Here is a 26,446-nt window from a genome sequence, read left to right on the forward strand (position 1 = left end):
GCAACCAGAATTACCGGCATTTTTGACAAGTAACCTATTCTAAATAATTAAGTACGTACTTAGTATGAATATCAAAACAAGCATATCTTGGTGAATTAAAAATTTTAAATAAAATTGAATAGTTCCGTTGCATTCATGAGTATATTTCCATAAAAATATATGTATTTTACTTTGAAAAATATTGTATTTATGAAAATAGAACTACCAAAAACTACTAAATATAAAAATTCATTTTTCTCGAAATGCATGAAAGAACTTACGGCTCCTTAGGACGGCAGAATATCTACCTGTAGACAATAATGAAATGTGATAATGATAATGATCAAATGATAATGATAATCCATAATCACTACTGGTTCAGTGATAGCTGCAGCGAAACCGGCATATGATTTATTGTTTGTGATTACAGTTGAAATAATTATTAACTATATTATAACTTATGTTATTATGATTATTGTTATTATGATTAATCCTAAATTTAGTAGCATTTGCTACTGATAGTTCGGAGGCTGCAGTGTCCGGCGAAATAATTGGTCTTACAGCCTTCCATACGGTATTCAAGAGTCCTCCTCCTTCGGTGGACTCAATATTTGTTCCATTGTCCATTGTTCCATTGGAAAATGCCTATAAATGCCTAAATTTAGAACACTTCAATACGATAATGCTAAATTAACACCAGTCTGTATAAATAACGCAATGACAGAATATCCAACAATTGCCATCCTGAGAACGCTATACGCGTGCATTTGTTGTCTCCGTCTTACAAACGTAGGATATAGCAAATGTTTTTCACTAATTCTAATAACGTGCTGTTAGTTTTGATATTAGAAATATTATCTGTGCTCAAACATGACTTTTATTTAAGATATTAATTTTAAAAGGGAGGTATGATCATTTTGAATTTGTGATATTTTACATACTCATATCTTGCATGAACTCTAAAATATCGAACAAATCACCAACTAAGGCACAGGATAATATTCTTATCTAAAAGTGTGATAAAAATTAATAGAAAATTTGTGCTTAGCAGTTCCGACGTTGACTAGTTGATAATCCTTATTAACACTTATATCCCGGATTTATAGCTCTCACCTCACATATCATAGACTGTCTTTTAGCGATATGCTCTATTCACGAACCATGCAGGTGACCCATCAGCCATCCATACGAAAGCTACCACAGTGGCCGTTACCCACGTACTGTTGCAAGCCACACGATCATCAGTTACGGTTCCAACGAATTAAATAACGATACCATAAGCCCATACTAAGCCGACACCGCGGGACCGAAACAATACTAACATTTATTGTTATTTAAAATACTTACCGATTATCGTATTTTTATAACAGCACTATTTACCTAAGCTAATCGTTATTATTATTATATTAATTTGTCGTATTTATAATTATTTACTTTGACCACAGCTCGTCATCTCATTCTCTTTTACGATTTCACAATATTATACAATTATTATCATTCATTCATAGAACCATTCATATTGGTGGTACTTGGTTGTGATTTAAGTTTTTAATTAATATTTTTCCGTGGTAATTTTTACATTTATGTGTACACCTGAAGAATATTGTATGTATTAATGCAGATATTTTTTTTATATTTCCAACAAATTTAATTGATCTAAGTTTTACTAAGAACCAATTCTAAAACGGGGTATTTTATAGCAGATAATATAATATTTAAATAGTAAGTATCAAATAAATAAAATGTCTTGTTTTATTATTAATATATTTATTATTTTTTTCTGTCGAGTCTATTTCAGTTTAGATTAGTTATTCACAACCTAGGGCTTATGACCACCTTAGAGTGCACCGACTAGTTTTTTTGTGGCATTAACTGGTTAGTCGTGACAACCTATGTATAGTGTATATGTATACTATGTACCTATTTTACCTAAATAAGAAAAATTGGGATCGATCCAAGTGATATGTTCAGAGTAGTAGTGCATATATAATAACACCATCACGTTATGTTAATATTTCAACCGAGTTTCTAAAGCAGATATTTTCACTGATGGGTAATATCCTATCATTTATGTTAGAACAAACAGGAAAATATAAAAGAATTATATTTCTTGAGACAGAGCATTTCAAATTATCTAGCATGACGTATAGTGGTGAAAACACATTAGTTATAGAGTCTAAGATACATGATGGATGTCGAATTCTTTTGAATAATACAGAACTCATACAACTTCAATATCTGGAATGATGTATTTTTGATATAGATTTTTAATTTTTAGGTTTACAATTAGAAGTTTTGTCTTATTCTTATACATTGACATAAAAAAGCTATACAGTTATACAATTAATATATTATAAATAGTAATTAGGTACATTCACACAATTAATACATTATACATACAATAAGTAATTACATTTAAAACAATATATATATTTAACATGATAATAGTTAAGTAGTAATAGCGATAATAAGTGATAACAATAGTGACAAACAATGGTAATTAAGTTAAGAATGATCAGACATGTAGACAATAATGAAATGTGATAATGATAATGATCAAATGATAATGATAATCCATAATCACTACTGGTTCAGTGATAGCTGCAGCGAAACCGGCATATGATTTATTGTTTGTGATTACAGTTGTAATAATTATTAACTATATTATAACTTATGTTATTATGATTATTGTTATTATGATTAATCCTAAATTTAGTAGCATTTGCTACTGATAGTTCGGAGGCTGCAGTGTCCGGCGAAATAATTGGTCTTACAGCCTTCCATACGGTATTCAAGAGTCCTCCTCCTTCGGTGGACTCAATATTTGTTCCATTGTCCATTGTTCCATTGGAAAATGCCTATAAAAAAAAAAAAAAAAAACATTGAATATTAGATCTACTCGTATTTTACTGACAGTGTTGGGGAATAGATAACTAAACTATTATCTAGATAAAGATTTAGATTATTGTTGGGAATTTATCTAGATAAAGATAACAGATAAATTTAATTTATCTAGATAAAAAAGAATATATAAGCAACTTTTTTTTTATACTTGAGTACTTGACATAAACTATGCAGCTGCATAGCCAGAAATCTCTTAAGTGGAGGAAATCACTAGGTACTATAATATAATAGTAAGCCTTGCCTGTATTATACTGCCGTCCTTAGGAAAAATGCCGTAAATAGGAAAAAAAATAAAATGAGATTATTCTGTATTACGTTTAACATTACAGTTTTACATAATGTTTTTAAGTAAAAATGCCGTAAATATAGTTAGGTATTCATCGAGAAATGTGTGCTTATAAGAAACAAATATTGCCGCAATTGTAATTAAATATAATCGATGCTTAGCAAAAACGATGTAATCACAGTTTGCTGAGGAAGATTGCCGTATATTTACGGCATTGTTGTTTAGAAAACTGGTCGTCAATTAGCCGTATCTTATAATATTTAATTTTAAATTACTGATAATGTTTGGAGTTTTGCTGTTGTACTGCACCATACACATTCTATATTTCGTTCAGTTATCTATGATATATCGTTCACGAAATCAGGGGAACTTAGGAAAAGAAATACTTCACTTATGAAGGTATAAGTGGGAGTAAAAAGGAAGACTTGGTCAGTAAATTGTATTCATTTTTCATAATGACTATACTCTGTCCAGCGAGAGAACACGCCAGTTCTGCGCATGTAGACTTGACCGAGCAAGCGCCGAGGCTCCATTTCTCCCTCTCTCGGCCTGCCGAAGACGGCCGACACGTGGACACGTACATCCGGTCGCCGGAGCGCGCCGTAGTTTGGTGGGCCGTCCTGGCTGGTGGTGGCACACAGGCTGGGTACGCGCGTGAATGCGCGAAAACGGACCAATTTTGTAGGCGCGCGGTGCGTTCTTTCGCTGGACAGAGTATAGATAATAATGACTATAGATGACTTTGATTTCAAGATAAGATATTTGTAATTACTTTCAAGTTGTGTTATAAATTAAAACTAAACATTAGTATTGATAATATACGGCGTTTTTTCTCCAATTGTTAGTGATTAGTACATTTTGGTATGCTACAGAAAAAAGCCGCAACCAGAATTACCGGCATTTTTGACAAGTAACCTATTCTAAATAATTAAGTACGTACTTAGTATGAATATCAAAACAAGCATATCTTGGTGAATTAAAAATTTTAAATAAAATTGAATAGTTCCGTTGCATTCATGAGTATATTTCCATAAAAATATATGTATTTTACTTTGAAAAATATTGTATTTATGAAAATAGAACTACCAAAAACTACTAAATATAAAAATTCATTTTTCTCGAAATGCATGAAAGAACTTACGGCATTCTTCCTTAGGACGTCAGAATATCTATCTACATAACAAAACTAAAACCGGTTAATTCAAGGTATTTTTGTTACTTAATCAAAGGTAGATATAATATATAATGTATATGGATTGAAAAGTACATATACGACAATAATTAAAACACCCTTAAATGTTTGTGCAATCTACGGACCTAGAAGTTTGTCTTACAGACGTACAAAATATATTTTCAGTTGTGACTTACCAGAGTCCGTCGGGAGTTAGGGTTCAATAACATTATAATTGTTACTAATAGGCCGACACATATAACAGTTAAGACCCCACTAATTATTTTTGAGTACATTATTGATTTGGTATCTTCTTCAATCTATAACATAAGAATAGTTATTAATTATTATTATTTTCACTCGAAAACTTCTATGAAACTTACTGTAATAATACAAGATTGATTACTATCTTCTTCAATCTATAACATATGAGTAGTTATTAATTATTATTATTTTCACTCGAAAACGTCTATGAAATTTAGTACTTACTGTAGTGATACACGATTGACGACTTTTAAATCCGTCCATACGTGACGAGCGAAATATAATATTGAACAATCAAAATAATATATTTACTTATATTATAATAAAGCAGGTTTCCATGTTCCTAATATTTGTTATTAGTTATTAGCCAGTTAAATAAGGTCTTAACCCCACTGATTATTTTTGAATACATTATTGATTTTTCAATGGTATCTTCTTCAATCTATAACATAAGAATAGTTATTAATTATTATTATTTTCACTCAAAAACTTTTTTAACTGAGTCAATAACTGAGTCAATTTATTGTTTCTAATTAACAAGTAACTTTTACAAATTAAAAAAAAAGAAAAGTAACTTATAATTTTAAACTTAGCTTCAACTTAATAAGTTAAAAAAATTAGTAAACTTGCCCAGCCTTGTAGCAAAATAGTTACTGGCAAAAAAAAATTGATGCTAGTTAAACGTATGGCAAAAATTGTGAAAATTATATGGATAATAAATATTTTAAAAAATATACTTGTCAAGAAATTCCCAAAAAAAATATTTTGAAAAAAGTTATTAAAGACGTTTTAAATTAGTTTAAGTACTCAAAAAAGATATCGATATCTTAAAACATAAACAACTTCTCTTAGATTATTGTTTTTACCATACAAATTGTTCTTGCAATCTGATTTACAAATTGGTTATTTATACATTTCCCAAACAAAATTTAAAAAAACTTTAAAATTTTAATTTTTTCAGTTTCGAGAAATAAAAATGAAAAAATGTATGCTACAAATATAGTGCAAGTGTTTTTAAATTATATAAAAAAAACTTTTAATTATTGATTATAACAAAAGTTATTGTATTAGTCAGTTCTATCTGTTACAGCCTGTATATTTGGTATGTATTCTGTGAACATTTATTGGAAATAACTTTGAGTTTTAAACTATAAAAATCAAATATTTTATATACATAAGTATTATTAAAAACGACGATAGTAAATATTATAATATACATTTTGAATTTTCATCACATCAGGGATATTGATATAATAATATAGAAATTATGTTCTTCAACTAAAGAGGGAGACCATTATGTTAGAAATTTAAAGGTTAAACACTGAATATAATATTATAGATTTTCGAGAAAATGAAATAATATACCTGACTACAAAACACAAATCTGACCATAACACTAGTGTTAGCAGCATAATAATGTTAGCTGCATACAAACAAAGTCATTATCAATATGATTTTCAGATTCTCTGTTCTATAGCAATAATAGTAAATATAAAAAAAGTGGGTTAGTGGATGTCACTCTGCTGTACAGTAGGTTACAAGTGGGTCACTGTAATGTATGATGTTAAATTTGATATATAATATCATTGTATAAGAAAAACGATTCTAAGCGAAAACGGTCAGTCAGCCTATGATATTATTAAGTATATTTGGTGATATTATCGTGAATAAAGTAATTTATATAATTTAACCTATTTACGGTGGAACCTTGTTTCAAATTTATATATATAGCAGAGTTGTTTAAGAATATGATTTTTTTAAAAAAAATCAAAAAAACTGTTTTAATCGCTTAAAACATGTTTTTAAAATGATTTTTTTAACCGTTTCAAACATGTTTAAAACAAAATATGTAATTTATTTTAAAAAAATTAATATTTATTTATTATCTTAATTTTTTTATAATTTGACGTGTAATTTAACCACGGCTTTTGACTTAAAAATCGTTTTTGATAATAATTGATGATAAAGGACTGATCTATTATCTACTTCTTGATAAAGAATAATATAATATTAATATTTTGGACGGGTTTGCGCCACAATATTTCCGATTATGAAATATGATACAGGTAATAATATGATATCAATGAAATATAATATTGTAATGTTATGTTATTTATTGGTATGTAATTTTAATAATTCTATTTCTAATTTCTATATAGCTTATGCGTTACATTATGACTTATTAGGTGTTAACTGTTAAGACTAAACAGTACACATTAAACAATACATTTTAGTATTTTATAATTCTGTTGTATAATTTTGTGTTGTAATAATTTGTAAATGAAATAGGTATTAAAAATTAAAATTAAACAAATATATTACCTACAGAACTACAGAAGTAATAGAACCTTAGAAGTATACTGTTAGTAATTCGAATAAGTAAAATTATTATTATAAATATATTTCAAATTTGTTTATGAAACAAAAAAAATAATAAATAGGAGTTGCCCAGTATGAACTTATAAATTATAAGTTATATGCACATGATGTTTTTCTGTTTTAAACAACAGTTTTTTTTATTTTGCTTGAATCATTTGTTTTAAGCGTTTTAAACAAAACCATGTTTGATTAATTCAGCTCTGATATATAGGCATGATTACCTATACTTTTTCCATACGACTGTACCTACTTACAAACGGCTCTCAGAAATATAATATACGAATTGCTATCTGTTTAACGCCAGTTAGGTATGTATTAGAGTCGTTTACCAATATATTATGTACATCTGTAAATAACTAATTTTAATAATATATTGTGTGTGTTATTCATATTGTGCACACTACGGTGTATAAAATACAGAAAATAACCTAATGATATTTTTATATGTTTCTGAATAAATCATGATGTTGTTGTTTAACATGTAGAAGTAAACATCGAAAAAAAAACGATATTAGGTGTCTCACACGACTGGCGATAATAATATAGTCGTATTTCACGTATATATTTTACGTGTGTTAGCACACTGTGTTCTAACAACAACAGAAACTTTTCAAAATATATTATTTTTTGCCATTTGTATATAAGTGAAAATATATGGGTTTTTGTAAGTATGTATATATCGATATCAGGCATTTCAGGCCTAACCGTGTACTTAATTTGAAAAATACGTTCGGTTGTTGGGTTATTGAAAATTGGAATGACTTTTTTTCTCTGGAAATATTACTCAGTTGACAACATTATTATATATTGTGACTTTAGTCGTTCAGTCAAACTTATTTTCAGCTGCTAAAATGTGCAGTTTCTTAATAAAAAATATTGTTTATAGGTTTGGTCGTAGACTGTAGACAAAAATGTTTATGGAAGGCTTTTTTAAGTAAGACTAGTAAAAGTAATGATTATCAAATAGTATAATATAATATTATAGTAATGGTTCTTGTATATTTAATTAACGTTATGTCTGGTTTAAAACGTAATAAAAAATAATTTTTACATAACCTGATTTTTATTTTGTTATAATATTAGGTAGGTAGTAGGTATGCATATTTTACTGCTCACATTTCACTTCTGAATTTAATAAACTTACAATACATTTTAGTTTTGAAATCACAATAATAAAAATATAGTAGCTTTTACATCACATTTCGAATAAACATTTCCCAGGACCCTGCAAGTACTGTATCTTTATAAACATTTTTGTATTTTCCTTTGCCGTTATACCCTTCTGAAAAAAATAATAATGAAAAAAGTCATAATGGAATCATTATTATAAATAATATTTATGCAATTTAATTTTTTTTCTTCAATTACTTTTAATGCCATACAAATTCAGTAGTTATGATTACAATTGGTTTTCTTTGTCTTGTATTTTTATCCATCAGTTTCCGTCCTTAAACGCGTATGGTATTATAACATATTATTTAGTATAGGTGCCAACTCTGAAATAGTGCACTTCAACTGTAGTTAAGTAAAAACGTTGCAGCGGAAGTCAACTGTAAACAAATTCAAGAGTAAAAAATAATATATATAAGCTGTCTACTTTCAAATAAATACTAAAATATATTACAATATAACCATTCTTAACTTTGCAGTCACCACTTCCGTATTTTGACGGTTATAATAGCTAATACTTATCTGTCATTATATAAATATAAAACAAATAATTTTAAAAACACATAAGAAGTAAACACTTTACTAAGCATTATTAAAAAAGACACGTATTATAAATGAATATGTAACATAAATAACGCATGTAACATTTTCAAAATATTTTGTGAAAATTCGCAGTTGTATAAATATCGATTGTTTGATTAATATTATTTTGTTACGAAAAGATTTTTGATTATTAATCAAGCCATATTGTTTCAATAATTAAATTAAAAATGTGCAAATGATTATGAACTCCTAGTCCAAGACTGTAGAAAAACTGTACACTTAACAATGTTCCACTGTCCACTGAAATTTATAAATTTATACGAATTATTAAGTCCCCAATTAATGTGTAATATACTATTTTAATTATATTATATTGTATTTTAAATCTAATATTAATATATGAACATACTACATACATTCAAACAAGTTTATCGCCTGTTGTTTTTTCTCGGTCTCCGTGCGGACAAATTTAAATATTTATGAACTGTATTTGACATAATATTATTTTTACAGAATGGAGAGTGCTGGCAAATCGAATATCGATATAAGTACAATATTTACTAACAATAAATCCTTCAATGCAAGTTCGTTATATTTTATGTATATATTATATAGTCAATAGGTACCTACTCTGCCGTTTTATCCATCACTAATAGTTAATAAGTAATAACCAATTTCCAATGGCTTTCCCTGGCCACAGGACTAATGGAAAAAGTCAGTACTCACAATTTAGTTTATATTATATTGGTATAGTGAAAATATTATACATCATCCAGATGGTAGATACATAACATTCAATACTACCAAAACCTATTAATCTTTAATCTTAATTGTTTTCTAAAAAATGGCTACTGAATTCATCGGGTTTAAGTGAACCAACTATTCATAAAAGTAAAGAAAAATAAACTTTAAAATAATTAAATCTGCCGGTTGATCAGCTATACACTGCACTTGTCATTAAACACACTATAACATATCATAAACTTATCTAATGATTGGTGAGTGTAGGTATTTGTGGATTTAAATGTAATAATAATTTAATCGTTTGAATAATATTAGGTAGGTACATTTTTTTGATAAAATAATACCTAGATCGGGCTAGATACTAAAATAATACAAATTGAATCTATTTCATATATATATACCAGTATAGCAACGTATCGTATTCTACTGATGTATTTTACTATAGTATATTTATTGCTCTTAAACGCACACTGATTACATTTTCATATAGAATAGCAAATGACTAATTAAGTACTATCAAAACACACATGATAAATATTTGCTCGTTTAGATAAGTTTGAAAAATACATTGAAAGGTATACTATATAATATACGCGATATGGATAACAATGCCTAGGCATCGCCAAGTTGATTGCTAGGTCAATGTTGTAATTTCTTGTCCTTCGTAAATAAAATGCATTTACTGTTTTGAGGTTGACTCCTTGATGACAATTTAGTACAGGTAATCATCTTATAGACTTGTAAAAATAATTAAATCTATAGGATTCGATACTACGCATTATTTTTATTTTTATTTGTCGAATGTATTCGGTAATAAAATATTTAGACTTCTTTATTCAGACTAATGACGCTTAAATATGTGTACCTATGCAGAATAACTAAAAACTAATAAGTTCTCGAAAACGATATTTCAAAAGTCTTCTTGTTTCTACAAAATCCCTCAGCGCGAATGGAAGTTACTATAAGAGGTTATCTAATGGTGAGAGAAATTTCAAGAATTTAAAAAAAAAAACCAACATCGACGAGATTATTTTTTCATAGACATAAAATTATAGAGATTATCTGATGACCCCGTTCACTGGCAGTTGTTTCAAAATGAACGTTGGCAGCGTAATCGTGATTTATCAGTTAATTCAACTGTGGTTTTCAGATTAGATTCATCTTATAGTAATTATAGCTGTAGTTTAATAATTTAATTATAAAGAATAAAGATTAATATTTTTTAAATCAATTAGCAAAATTATATTACTTTAAATTTCATACTAAATTAAATTCTCACGCAGTAACCCATTAATCAAACAACTATCCTCCATCTCACTTCCCGGTAATGTACGTAGAAGACTCAAAAGACAGTGACCTAGAAACCTACACAAATAAAAATAAATAAAATAAAAATAAAACAATAGGTAATACTTACAAATTACCTGCAGGTTGGTTGGCACTGCCGAGTGTCTGCCCATAAACGCTACCACCTGTTATTAAGATTGTATTTAATTTACCATTGTACTAATTGTAGTATTGCATAGATTGTAAACAAAATATTTAATAAAATAAAATATTTTTCACATTGTCATAAATCATAATGACATAATACACAAGTCTCAAAATGTGTGTTATTTTACATGTAGTTCAGTAGTCTAAAATCTCTAAATCAGAAAATCTCTAAATGGATGGCAGGTGCCTACGCAAAAAGAAAGTCGAAAAAATAAATATAGGCGACTTGACTATGTCTCTGATTACATGCCTCGATTCTTTTAATTCAGACCATATCCATATGATCAAACGCATAAAGGCGTACAAGCGAAGAGCCACCAGTTTCTTTGTCTCTGCTCCGTATCAATATTAATGTAGGTATATAATATAAGGTTTCATTTATCGTATGGATTTTAATGATGGGTTTTATTTATTTATTTGAAATTATATATCTTACTGCGAATTTATTGAGCCTGTATGTGAACTGTAGTTAAAACTTAAATTTTTTTATGTCTATTTTAATCGCATTGGGACATAAACATTCTATAGTCACTAAAAACAGTTAATGGTTCGATTATTTAGTGGACTGTATGCAGACTCGACTAAAATGCATCATATATTTAGATTTATAAATAAACTGGAAAATATTTTAATTTTGCTGTACAATTGAAAATCCCTCTGATAGATGATTATTTTGGAATATATTTTGTAACACGAGACCTACAAATTCCGAATCCTTTATTATATATTATTAAAAGGGTGATAATTTAAAAGGATTTTGAAAATCAAAATTTTCATTGGTAGGTAGGTACGTACTTGATAAGTTCGGGTTACACAGTAAGTAATTTAATACGTAGGGGTGAAATTTGTTAGCTGCAATATTCGATTTTAATAGATTGAAAATACATTATACATCTACATAATATGTGTTCACATAACTCAATTAGAAACACTGAAAAACGAGAAACATACACTGAGTATGTAATATAGTTTGCTTTCAATTATTTTACTACAATGTATAATAATTATTGAAAATCCCGAGTATGTTGGTTTTATTATACCGTAAATCTTTGTCCAGGCTCAATAGGAAGAAATGTAATAAACATTTTCTTTTATTTGTTGTTAAAATTACAAAGACGTACTACCTACTTCACACAATAATATAACAAAACGCCGTGTTATAAGTGAACCTACTGACTACGGTATTTTGACTTACTTTTTTTAGATGTAGGGATCTAACAGTAGATTAGCCGATAGAAAAAATACGAAGCATGTTGTACCTACCTATATAATATTATAATGAAAAGTCCAAGTACCAAAATACTTTTAAATGTTGTTGTTTAAATGATGAAAGTATTTAAACACTATAAAAACAATATATGCGTTATAAACTTATTACACTGCTAATAAATAATAAAAAAATAGTAAAAACAGACGAAGCATGTTGTACCTATATGTTATAATGAAAAGTCCAAAATATATTTGAATGTTGTTGTTTAAATGATTAAAGCATTTAAACAGTTTAATATGCGTTATAACACTGCTGTGATTGCCATACGCATTCTGGATAAATTAAGTACTCGGTTCGTCATTTTTATGAAGTTAAACGCAAAAAACCATAAAGCATTATTCACGCACTGATCTATAAAAAAGATTAATTGTCAATGTGTAAATGTCCAATCATTTTGATTCGACAAAATATACATGGTAACGATTAATTTTATTTAATTTACTAACGATATGATAATATTTTAAAAAGTTTTATATATAATATCATTATCAATTCAGCTGACTAGATAACCTCTTCTATACATTTTATCATGAAAAAATTAAATCCTTATAAGTTTAAATAATTGTTATAAGCACAATCCGTATTGCAGTTTTCATTGTATTAACCAACAAACGATAAATAAATATCAATTACTGTTTGAGTAAAATTACAATACTTTTTTGCTGTACATATAATATATTCCACAACGCAAACAAAAAAATATAATAAATAAAAAAAAAAATCGACTAAACATTTTAAAACATAGTTTTGTATTTTAATTAAAAATATTTATTTCGTTATTTTTAACTCAACGTTCTTTCACTTAAAATTTAACTGTAACGAAAAAAATCCATTGAACAAAATAACAGAGTACACAATATTAAATATTTTACACAGTTCACACGTTTTTATATTTATTTAATTTCAGTTAATATGTATAACATTAAGTTTGTTCACAGTCATAGGCTATATATGACGCAGACGGCGTTAAACGAAAATCATTCTCATAATACTCCACAAGCAGTAGCGTAAATTGGAATTTTTTTATGCAAGCAATATAATTTTTAACAATGCCACAAGACTCACAATCATTTAAACACCACTAAATTCTTGAATTTTAATTATACATACATTACTTTTGCCTTTTGGTGTTATAATTAAATAATTTAATATAATTAAACATTTTGTTAATACTTTATTAACGTACCTATATAGAGTATTTTTTTAATCTTGTAAAAACATTACATTGTTACTTTTACAAAAAAATGTGAATTTCCATTTTTTTAAACTCTTTAACAATATTATAACAATACAAAATTGGAATGATCTTGTATATATTTTCAGTATTGAAAACTACAATAATTAAAATCTTTTAACAACGGTATAGGGTCGGTCTATTAATATTGACAGTGTCAGGTACAAATTTTTGGGTCAGCCGCACATCAGTGTATTCTTGACTATTTTCACCCACATTGCAGTAAATTCTACCTTTGAATGTAATTCAGATATAAAAACACCTGACAAACTCAAATTGCTGGTTTAGCCAGACCATCGAGACCAGCTGATATACACATAATTAATGATATTAAAATATAATGGATACTCCACTCGCATAGATTGCTTTAAAGTTTTAAACCATCCAATTTCATAGTTTCATACACATAACAAAAACAAGTTACGAGTAATAATATTATAGCATTAAAAATTATGTGATCAATCTTAGGTGCGTACCTACAACAAGGATTTTCATTTGGTAGGTGTCTTTTAAAATTAGTTTTCAAGACTGTACTCATAAATCTTAAAAGTAAAAAAACACTTTGTTAAGTTAGTGTAAAAAATAGCTAAGGAAAAATTAAATCACTAGAAGTGTGTTGCTAACTGTATACGTGTAACGTATGATATATATGTTACGCGCATACCTACATATCTCAAGTTATTTTATACAAAAAATTATACAAAATAATATTATACTTAGTTTGAAATATTCCGAGGCCAAGTGGTATAAATGTCAGCGTGAAGGCGCAGCATAATATTGTAGGTAGTTTAAAAGAATCCATTTAACACTAACATTTTTAAATAATAATTATTTTCTCAATTACTAAAGGTTGGACTTTTAGGTAAGTAGATAAAATTTTAAATATTTATTTATTTGGGTTATGTGATTTATAGTTATTTATTAGATTTATTTATAACTTTTTAGCATTTTTTATACAATTTGTTAGGAAGTTAACGATGAATTTGAATCATTACAAAAATACTTTTGCGGGACACATTTTTTGGTATGTATTTCAAGTACAAAAATCTTATTACCTCTGCGATGGGGCAATAAGAAGCTAATTTGATACAAGTAGAATCTAAGATTTCAAAATGTCATCAGTAGTTGAAAGTTTGATCAACTCATCCTGAATAATATGAACTTCTGCTGTCGCAAAACTTGCTCTCCACCCAAAACTAGTTCTTTAACTCTCTGGGAAAGTGATGAGAACCACGATGAGAACCACTAATATCTAGAGGATATTTCTTAAATCCATGAAATATGTATTTAAAAATAAATAAATTTAAATAATGTTTTAGAAGAATTTTTAAAATATATATTAAATTGTCATGTCTAGTGTTTAGAGCACCAGTTAGATATTACATATTAGATTTAACTATATTTTATTGATTTTACATGATTGAACATCGCGTCTTCAATTTTTACTGCATATATCTGAACATTTGATTTTATAGTGAATAGCGTATATTTTAAATTCATTTTAAACCAGACTAGCTCGGGAGAGTAATATACAAATAAATAAGAAGTAATCCATCTGATTGAAATGTAATTGAAGTTTTTTAAACTACAAAAACGAAAAACTATAACTCAAATGGTTGACTTCATAAGAATTAAACTGTACCTAGGTGCTACAAATGATTTAAAATATTGGCTTTTTTTGCTTAATATAGACCGTTCTATCTTTCGCTGCAACCTGCATTCCTATCCATCTGTCTCTGTCCTTAACTACCTACCTCTTTACTATTGTGTATGCTTAATGCCCAGCATGCTGGTAAGGTCTTTTTGATCTCTGTCCACTTATCGTTGTCTTGGGCGATCTATAAAGTGGTTTTTTGCTCTCCGGTATCCATTTTGTGACTTGTCCGACTACCTATTCTGGTCCACATGTGTCCTGCACAGATTATCCTTCTGCTTTTTATTGTTGTCACCATGTCCGAATCATCTGACATATTGGCTTTAGAAAAGTAAGTACCTATACAAGAAGTATATAAATAATAGTATAAGTATAAATTATTACAAAATACAATGTACATTAAATCATTAGATATTTCAAAAATAATTTTTTGGAGAAACTTTGAGGTTATTGCAATATTGTTGCACGATAAAATTGTTTATTTTCTGGAATTACTCACTTGCATCATATTTATAATTTTTCAAACTGATGTCTTACATTATTAAAGAAACAATTTGAAGAGAAGTTCTTTTTTATCTTTGATAGTTAATTTTAAATTATTTTTACTCTTGGTTTTATTTATTACTTATGTCAGTAATCCAATAAATACAACTCAAGATAATACTATATAGTCAGTAAATAAATTAAATAACAGACGAAATTTACTATCAAAGAAAATCATTTATTATTGTTCATCAAACATATTCAATTTAAACATATCATACATAAATTATACAATGAAGGATTTCTTACGAGTATTTTCATTACTGTCGATGAATGTGATTTTAAAATAATGCGGTGGAATAATTTGCAGATGGTCAATTCAGCGCGAAGACGGAGCGAAAATGAAACAACAATACTCATCGAGCAATTTAAATGTAACCGTAACACTGAAAAAATTATGTAGAATAAAAGTGAAATGTTGTTTGCGTTTGTAATATCTAAACCATTTTTCCGATTGTAATCGCATTCAAACGAAATATTATTAAATATCTGTCAGGTCGATCCAAACGGTTGCAATCTAATTTTCTTTTTTTTTCATTATTTTATCGCCGTTATTCACACACCGCTGAAAACAATTCCACCGCTAAAATATTATACAATGATATTATCAAACACAATAAATTGGTATATTTCGACAAGTCCGGTCCAACCTATAATGGCGGTTGAGTGATACAAAAATATAACACTGCACTTTGATTTAAAAAACGCACCGCTGTGAAACGACAACGTTTTCAGGATATACTGTCGGCGGCGTGTCAATGGTAATTTAATTATACGTATTTGAATAGACAGACATCCTTATTCGTTATATATTATCATTATAGTTGCTTAAACAAAACTTTTGTAATTCCGACGCGCAGAAAATAATATACATTTCGGGTTAACGCGTATCTCGCGCGCCTCCGATACACAGTAAACCGGAGGACGTGTCCGGGTTCATTATCTCGTAAAATGCTGCCATTGTTTCAATCCACGGAAATGCCGATGTGAGAACCTGTACACCAACACTTGCAGTACAACGCGTGTAACTTCGTTATTAATAATATACTATGTTGCTCAAATATAACTCGTTCGGGGACGGAGAACGATTCCGAAGAGTTTTTAATTAAATTTTCATTGGCTTTATTATTTTTTCCCGGCGAATTTCGCCAAAGGATATCACAGATATCGGCGATGATTCACGCGAATGGTCGCCGGTGGTTACGCTAGCTCACCCACCCACCCACCCACCCACCCACGCGCACACATATATTCACAGGTGCCAACCACGAAACGTTTGGAGTGCATAAAACTTCTAAGGAATTAATCTCTGTACGCAAAAGAGCGTGTCGATTAATCTGACAAGTAAATCAATATCCACATAAATATGACGTAAAATGAGATATCGCAATGCATAATATTATGGATGACGATAATATTATTAGATTGTAATTTATAAAAATGTTTGGCACAAACAATGGGGACATGATAATACGTATGGCGGCGTACTTCATACTATAAATCATATTCCATACCAATAAAATAAATATCGCATTTTAGATTCTGAGCGGAGCTATATAAATATATTGATTTTACAATGTTGTGTGTTTTTTATTTTTGTGTCTGTCATCACCGTTTGGGACAGTAAAACTGATTCGATTTGCTTAAACGGTATCTCGTTCGATGGGAATGTGAATCTAGTTGGTGCACTGAAGAGGTCAACATTTAATATTCCCAATAGTTTTCAAAAGCGCACTGAAAAACAAAATTAAAATTAAGGAAAAACTGGAACTTTTACAAAATCGATTTTGATTTTTGACGTAACTCTAAAAACAATTACCATAGATACATGACATTTTCACTGAATGTTTATATCAGCATTTTCTATACGTGATAAAATTTACAAAATACTACTTGTTTTGAGCTGTTTACGGACATATTCAGTTTCCAATTTTTAGTTTTTTTTTTCTATAAATACCTATAACAAAATTTTATTCGTTGGGTCAAAAAACTTGAAAATTTAATACAAGGCTCCTGATATATTATTTTAAATTAAAAAATGATTTTTAGTTGAAAATGTATTAAATTATCAACTTTCATAGCTAAGGATTCAAAGTTTAAGACAAGGTTCCACGTGAATAGGTACATTTTATTCACAATAATATCATCTAATATACTTAGTAATATATAATAGGCTGACTGACTGTCTTCGCTCAGAATCGTTTTTTGTATACAATGATATTATATCATTGAATTCAAATTTAACACCACATTAAATTAGCCCACTTATAACCTACTGTACAGCAGAGCGACACACACTTGCCCAGTTGCCCACTTTTTTAAAAATTTTCATTGACTATAGTATTTTACACACACAGTGAAATAAGTATATAGTAATTACAATCTATTTATTTATTTGTTTGCAATATTTTAATCGAATTTTTAAAACTATGAAAAAAATGTTTTCTTTGAAGTACAAAAATATTATGTATTACATTTCCAATATCTACGTCATACAGAAATCTAAATTAAGCGTTGAAGCAAAAAAAAAATAATTAAAATATTCTTAAGTCCATATTATACAAATATAGTAAGAAGTATATTTTGAATGTGGTCATAAGTCATTGATAGGTACCAAAATATGTACTATGTAATACCTAAGAACTAATAAATAATAATAATAATACACCATCTTGAAACGAGGCGATGGAAGTCCATATAGATGGATGTCATACACTGTTTGATGTTTTTGTGCTTTATTCAGTCTTTCAAGTGATTGGACTATTGGTATTTAAATACTTATTTGTTCAAGTATTTATTTAATTAAGTGTTTTAAATACTTTTTCTTGTAATGAATGCTTTTATCTTTATCAAACTTTTTTTTATTTTAAAATCACCCATTATAGTGCATAAGTAAGTTGATAGTCTGTTAATAATTTTGCTAAAATGTTAGATAATCTGTATCAGTTAGCTAATGTTTAAAACTGCAAGGATTTTAAATATATAAAAATATATTCACAATATTCAGAAATTTAAATTAGCTATTGTTAAAAAGTATTTCGAGTAGACATGTATTAGCCGTAAATGATTATGAATATAAGACCCCAGAACCAGTTGCTTTAAATAAATAACAAATTTAAATTATTTATTTTTATTCTATTCAAGTATTGATAAAGTATTACACTCGGTTATAAGTGATTCTGTTGAACGCATATTATAAGTTTCAGGGGTATGAGTTACTTATGACAAAAATAAGAACTCATCTTTTACGCATGTCCATATTTAAAAAAATATATCTTTGCAATTTAACGATAAATAAATAAAGAAATAAACGGTTTGAAAAAACTTTTAAGTGTTTAACGTAAACCTTCTAAGTACCTATTTTAAAGTATTTGGAAAAGGCTACATGTTTTTTTTTTAATAATTGAATATTTACTCAAATACTTTTTAAAAGTATCTTTTACGACACTGACTTTATTATACTTATCTATAGTTATGCACTTACACGAGAATTGATTTAAAAGCATAATAATATCTGTCATAATAATATTATTGTGTATATATAAGTGCTTAAATTCTAAGAATAATACGGCAAATTGTTATGTCATACCTCATAAATAACTTTAAATGTTTTATACAATATTTATTAAGCTCATTTGACTTTTTTTAATTACTAATAAACCGGTATACAGTTTTCAGAAAAGTAAAACATTATTTGATTGTTAATATTCATATTCAAACTTATCAATCTTTACAAGAGTTAAACATTAGATTTTTTTTATTTATTTAATTTAAATATAATGGTGATTAATTATTTTTCCTTTGTCGTCGTCAATTATAGAGTCTGTATAGAGCTAAATTCTAATTAGATTATTTAAATGATATGAAATCAGAATTACAAATATTTATTATAATCAACGATCAACCTCATTCCCAGCAAAGCAAAATTGAATATTAAAACACTTCAGTCTTTCATAATTTTGTTATTTTTATTTTTTCTTTTTTATGAAATGTAATGAATATTTTAAAAGAATAATATTTTGTACATATTATAATTATAGCTGCTAAATGAAGCGAAAGAGAGCTATTATGGTTTATTAAAGACATTTTCACCAAAGGCTGAACTTTGATTGATTTATTTTTATTTTTTTTTGTTGGTCATTCAATTAATCAGAAATCGGATAAATGTATACAACTATGCATTGTACTTTTAAGTATGTCATGGAATTCTCATTAAACAGATATTTCACATAATATCAAAAAATATAGTATTGTAAGAAACAATACATTTGTGAAAACATTGCTTTTTATGCATCATCCGCTGTTTTGTTGTTAAAAAAAGTGCATAATAGTAGTCATACATCTTGGTGTATAATATATCAATGTGATCTACATTATACGTGAAATGTATCAGACATTCTATTCTTAAGGTATTATATTTATACTTTATTTTAATTATTATAAAAATGTGCGTGTTGTTTTGTTCTATATTTTCATCTCATATTTCCAATATAATATATTAAATAATATAATTTGACTTAACCGTCAATGAATTCGTCTGTCTTTACAAGTCCTCGATTCGTAAATTAACTTTGTGCATCCGCTTTGTCAAAAATTTAACAACATATTTTATAAAACAGAATTACCTATCGAAAAACAATAAAATAAAATAACATAACATAATAATTGTTTTGACATTAGAAAACGTATATGTAAACCTAAAAACACACTTACGAAACGTGTATAGGTCGTTCTAATAATACATCTATCATCACTTTGTGTAAATTAAAAGATTACTTCATATAATATAATAATAATATATTATTCCCTATAACTGCACTGGTATTATTTTCGAAACTTTGTTTATATACTCATAAGTGTATATATATATATATATATCTCCTGTTTACTCAAAGGTTTATGGTACGCGCGACCGAGAGCTTGTTAACGCTAAGCACAAAAGTGAAAAACGACTAAAACGGGGAAAAACCTTTTCGCCGAACTATTTCCAATAAATAAAATAATATTATCACTGCAGTTCTCGTTCGGTCACGTCGTCGTTCCCATCAAATTCCTAATCCGGCGGCTGTATCGGCGACGAGGACAATTAAGTCATTGTACACATCGTCCCCGAAGCAAAACTGCACTAATCCACGTCCGGTCGGCCGAGCTGGGAAATACAAATAACGCCGGACTCGTGTGTATAATAATATGTTACCTATATATAATACATTATATTACAATAATATACACATATACCGAGTGATTCATTCAACGTAAGACGCACTCATTAATCGAAAAGTATTAGTTGCACTAAGGGACACACGACCGAGTGCTTGTTAACGCTGAAAACACTAAAGTGAAAAAACGACTAAAACGGGGAAAAAACCTTTTCGCCGAACGATTTCCGATAAATAAAATAATATTATCACTGCAGTTCTCGTTCGGTCACGTCGTCGTTCCCATCAAATTCCTAATCCGGCGGCTGCATCGGCGACGAGGACAATTAAGTCATTGTACACATCGTCCCCGAAGCAAAATTGCACTAATCCACGTCCGGTCGGCCGAGCGTGGAAATAAAAATATCGCCGGACTCGTGTGTATAATATAATATTGTCTATGTAATATATATTACAATAATATACACATATACCGAGTGATGAATTATTCAACGTAATACGCACTCATTATTCGAAAAGTATTAGGGTTTTTAAAAATATTTTTTTACATGGTTTCAAGTCGTCACTAAAAACGTTTTTATTAAAAAATTATATTTTTAAATATTTTTACCCTGATATATTTTAAGTTTTTACTTTTTTCAATTACAACATGATTGTTTTTCTGAGTATGTTGATACACAAAAATCGAATTTAGGACGAGCGCAGTTTATGAGTTATAAGTACCTATTGAAGTTTAGATGAGCGAAGTATAGTGGACCAACATTTTGCGGAGTGACCGCGTACCGCTCCACTCCGCTCATAGAAACTTTAAAATACTTAATATAACTATCAAAAACTACTCGTCCTAAATTCGATTTTTATGTATCGAAATACCGAGAAAAATATTCTGCTTTGGAATATGAAATCATAACTGTATATTGTCATTTGAAAAAGTAAAAAATTTAAAACTTTTTTTGAAAATGTTGTTTTCAACAACTAGAAATCATAATATATAAAATGTTTATTTTCAAAAAAAGTATACTTTTTCAAACAATGAGAGTTAGGTTAAACGAATCACCCGATATAATATATATATATATATTACAGACCAACAATTATTTTTACCGTCGTCGCGGGCAAGCACGAGTCGTAGCAGACGGACGGGCAGGCGGGGCGCGGGCGACGAGCGCGACCGAGTGCGTTTCCATTTCGATTTGCGGACAACGGAGGCGGAGTGGCCCGTCCGGTTCGAAATCCTTTTTCCGGGTCAAGACTCGTCGAAAAGGTCGAGAGTGGAAACGACGAGCGAGCGGTGACGGCGGTGGTGGCGCGCGCGGTATCCCGTAGGCAATTTGGTCCATCAGTAAACGTTGGTAAGCCGATTTAGTGTTGGGGCACATAACGAAATCGTAACCGATGGACGGCGCAGGGTGTATATACGTATATATCTGCTGCGTGTCTGCGTGTATCTGCGCGTATTTGTGTGAGTGTGTGTGTGTGTGTGTGTGTGTGTGTGTGTGTGTGTGTGGTACGACGCAGAAAGGGGCTTTTAGAGGTGTGTGCGAGCTAGTAAAAGTAACTCACGTTTCACCCCAGTATATGCGCGTGTGGTATAAATGTAGAAAAATAAAAATAAAAGAGAGGAAAACGTAGCGGGGATGGAGATGAGTGCGAGACAGAGTGGTGCAGTGTGGTACGGAGAGAGAGACAGGCATACAGCTGAGAGTGAGGAAAACACTCACACGCATTTATACATATAGGGCGCACGCGGACATTACGTATACAGCTAGAAATACGGTCTATGTATATATATATATATATATATATTATATACGACTGTACGGTTTTTATTTTTACTCTAGACCCCGTTTCGGTAGAGAGTAGAGAACGCTTTTGCCGGACATTTTTTTTTTTCCCCGAGACCCAAATGCTTGTCCGTTTTACACAGACACGGACCTGCACCGGTGTACGATATCGTATACGTTACACGCCGTATAATAATGTATATTACGCGATGTGCACCACTATATATACCTCCCCCCCCCTTCCCCTTCCATCAGCACTATCGCCATGACCGCCGACCGTTTACCCCGCCGCCGCAGCGGGTTTGAGTTATTATTTTCGGTGTTAAGGTAGGTACGTTTCGTCATTAGTGGTCGGCCGACCGTGGCCGTCCGCACTATTTCTCCGCCGTAATTACACGAGCTACCCCGTGTTATATAATACGCGTACGTCGTACGCGGTGGCCTAAACTCTCGCCGGCGAGAGAAGATCTAGTCGGTGGTTACGGAGTGTGCGGCGGATACGAGGAGAGTGTATAGTTTACACGTATATAATATATTGTCTACTATAAACCCATGACGAGGAATGCGTGCCTGGACTTGGAAACCATCACGGTCGCACGCCTAGCTATTATTATTATTATCATCATTATTATATTACACCCCCCCCCCCCCCCCTCGACGGCTACCTCGACCCGGCTCCTTAAAAGACGAGATGCCGTGCGTATACCTATATACAATAATAACTATATTTTCGCGAGTCACGACAGAAAACCCACGGCGTACGTGTTAAAGACCTGCAAGGGCCGGGCCGGGCCTTTGAAATAAAATAAAGGGTTGGACCGGGCTTTTTAAGTCTTGGAATTTTATTCCGAACCGGGTCGGGGTTTTTTTTGTACGATTTTTCGGGCCGGGCCGGGCTGGATTTCGAATAATAAACCAGAGGTCGGACCGGGCTTTTTTAAGTCTTGGAATTTTATTCCTGGCCGGACCGGGCTGGACTCCGTATAATAAATCAAGGCTTGGACCGAGCTTTTTAAGAATTTTTCTTCGACACAATTTAAAATAATAATGATAAAAACCGATGTTGGTACAGGTGGATACATATAAAGTATACTCTATGGATAGATAGTAGATACAATCACAATGAATATAATAATATATTGATTAGTGGGTATAATAAAGCTATTTATATACCATAATAATATAATTTTTTTTACAATATTTTTTGGACCGGGCCTGAGGATAAAATTGATGGACCAGACCGGGTCGAAAATGTACGGCCCTTGCAGGTCTATAGTACGTGTCGAGTAACTAACCACGCGCGTCAACAATTATTATTATTAAGGGTGTCGGGAACTGGCTTTTCAAATTTTCCGCAGTTCCATAACACTTTACACGAACAGAAAAATAATATTATAACGGTTCAAATCGGGGCTTAACGATATAATTAAATATACCAGTATAATAGTATATTGAGAGTTGAGACCAGAACTCGATCTTTATATTTTAATTTTCTCAGAGTGCCATAATCGAAATCGGTACCTATATATATCTGGTGAACTGTAGTATAGATATTAGATAAATAGATTGTTTCCGTTTCAATTGACTCTAATAAATTGAATTATAATATTTGTATCACTAACGCTTTAAATGTGTTGAGTTTCATTAATTACCACAACATCAACATGACGTAATATCTGACATATTATTATACAATATAAATAATATTATAGTGGCTCGGCGTGGCTCAGTGACTGGAATCAATCACGCGACGTGTTTCAGAGTAAGCAACGGTCGCTGCCACTAGTTCTCGGATGGGTGACCACCCGGGTTCGTAGTGCACAAAAACCTTGCAACACATACACGTGTTCCTAATACCGACCGTACCAACCCTACCAACCTTACAGGCTAATGACTTCAGTCGTCAAAGCCTTCAAACTTAATAAAAAAAAAAAAAAAAATAATATACCTAGTAAATGAATAATTTTGTTATTTTAATAATATTAAGAGCTTTTGATAAGCGCAGTGTAAAAATTTTTTTTACATTTTTGCTCAATTTCGGTAGTTAGGTATACCTGTTTATTTGATAGCTTACATTATTAAGGTGCCTATTTTGCATTTTATAACTCTTTAAAAATAATTGTTTTACGTATACCTATATGCTGGTATTAACTAGAACCGGAACTTTTAATATATTAATTTAAAAAAAAAATCAAATTTATAAAACTACATTTTAAAAACTTTAAATGGAATCGGAACCGAACAAAACTTAAAAGATTTCTATTATTTAAAGAAAAACTACGAATCCATGCCATACAATTTAATTACAAATTATCTGAAACTCAATTTTAAATACGTTTTGTGAGTGATAATTTGTTATTAGGTATTTTGTCTCGTACTCAAATATTAAACATGTTATGATTGAAGTGGAAAATGACTTAAATTCATAAAATGCTGCTATACATTTTGATCAATATCGGAAGATGGGAGCTTATACTATCAACACACGATTAATATATTTATATAAAAACAGCTTTGCAGAGCTTACAGTCTCTTTCAGTGTACTTAAATAAGCTCAATATGTATTAGTCCATTATGTGTAGGGTGTACTTGTGTTATTATTATTATTTTTAAATAACTTTTCTGGCGTATTATTTATTGATTTTATTTTCATGGTTTATACGATTTATACATATCTTTTACATTATAAATACATTATTAAATGTAGGTGAAACTACCTACCAACATTTAAAACATTAATCCATCCAAGTATTTTAAGGTATCTACAATTAAGTACCTACTTACACTCGAGTCTTATAATATAATTAATAAATATTAAACATTACCTATATTGTATGTTATTAGTTATTACATTTTAGTTTATTTTAACTTACTAGGTTTCTTAATTCAATGTATAGATAATTGATATCTTATTATACTTATGTAATAAGCAGACACTGTAAATGAATGATTTTAAATTTAAACGTATTCCAAATAATAATTATATGACGAAACCAAGCCATTTATATACCTCGGTCTAATTAAATGTTAATTCTAATGAATGAATGAAATAATGTAATTTTAAATTAACTGTTTTCAACCTTTATTAGGTACCCGAAGGTACCTACTTAATTATTTACCAACCTTAAAAGTATTTATCGAGATTATAAATATTGAATAAAGACTATAAAAAAAAAAAAAAAACGGAAACTTATACCTTGCACGTGGAATAACCCATATATATTATATATTATGTATAAGTTAAAAGGTGAATCATTTATTTAAATTTGAAAAAAAAATGATCAATCATTGCATTTACGAGTGATTTTGTACCAAACTCATTTACTATATAATAAATAAATAATGTTCGTTTAAAATTGAATAAGCTATTTATCAAATAATATGTATGAGTGAAGGTAATATACATTTTATTTTGAAACAGAATGTACAATTCAAATCCTAAAATATTACCTTATATTCAATAGTTTAAATTTTAAGTTGGTGATTTAAAACAGAAATTGAATAGTAGTAACTAATTTATTAAAAAATAAAAATTCGTTAATAGTAATCAGTAATCAATATCCATAAAACAGATGCAAGTTATCATTCTGGACTATTTTTATTTCATTTAAAGTAGGTTATACATTTTAAAGGATTTGTTAGAATGAATAAAAACTCAAAACAAAATTAATTGTTTTAATTAGCTAAACCAACAAGACTACTGTGCAGTTAGCACCTCCCCCTCCCTCCACACCACTTGATTTGGTCCAAATTACACAGGAAAAATATTTTTTGGATGTAAATTTCAACTTGTTAGTGAAATTGTTTTCAAATTGTGAGTTAATTTTTGGAATTTATAAATTCATCGATTCGAAAGTATGGTGAAAAT

General features: G+C 29.4%; 1 protein-coding gene across 1 annotated transcript; it reads right to left on the reverse strand.

Annotated features, from left to right (window-relative positions):
- Nucleotides 1-2,451: 2,451 nt before the first annotated feature.
- Nucleotides 2,452-15,347, reverse strand: LOC132942377 (uncharacterized). Its single transcript, XM_061010697.1, has 5 exons — nt 15,193-15,347; nt 4,830-5,046; nt 4,724-4,759; nt 4,538-4,660; nt 2,452-2,837 (listed from the first exon to the last, which is right to left on the reverse strand). Exons 2-5 carry the CDS (start codon nt 4,866-4,868, stop codon nt 2,604-2,606), a joined length of 432 nt encoding a protein of 143 aa, XP_060866680.1. The 5' UTR covers nt 4,869-5,046; nt 15,193-15,347; the 3' UTR covers nt 2,452-2,603.
- Nucleotides 15,348-26,446: the final 11,099 nt, after the last annotated feature.

Source organism: Metopolophium dirhodum, chromosome 4, assembly GCF_019925205.1.
Source record: "Metopolophium dirhodum isolate CAU chromosome 4, ASM1992520v1, whole genome shotgun sequence".
Lineage (NCBI taxonomy): Eukaryota > Metazoa > Arthropoda > Insecta > Hemiptera > Aphididae > Metopolophium > Metopolophium dirhodum.

What these genes read in the sequence shown, in the direction of transcription:
- LOC132942377 (XM_061010697.1), bottom strand. Translation starts at nt 4,868, where the DNA reads ATGGACGGATTTAAAAGTCGTCAATCGTGTATCACTACA. An exon ending in ATCAATCTTGTATTATTACA is followed by an intron (nt 4,661 to 4,723) that starts GTAAGTTTCATA and finishes CTTATGTTATAG; the next exon opens with ATTGAAGAAGATACCAAATC. An exon ending in CTAACTCCCGACGGACTCTG is followed by an intron (nt 2,838 to 4,537) that starts GTAAGTCACAAC and finishes TTTTTTTTATAG; the next exon opens with GCATTTTCCAATGGAACAAT.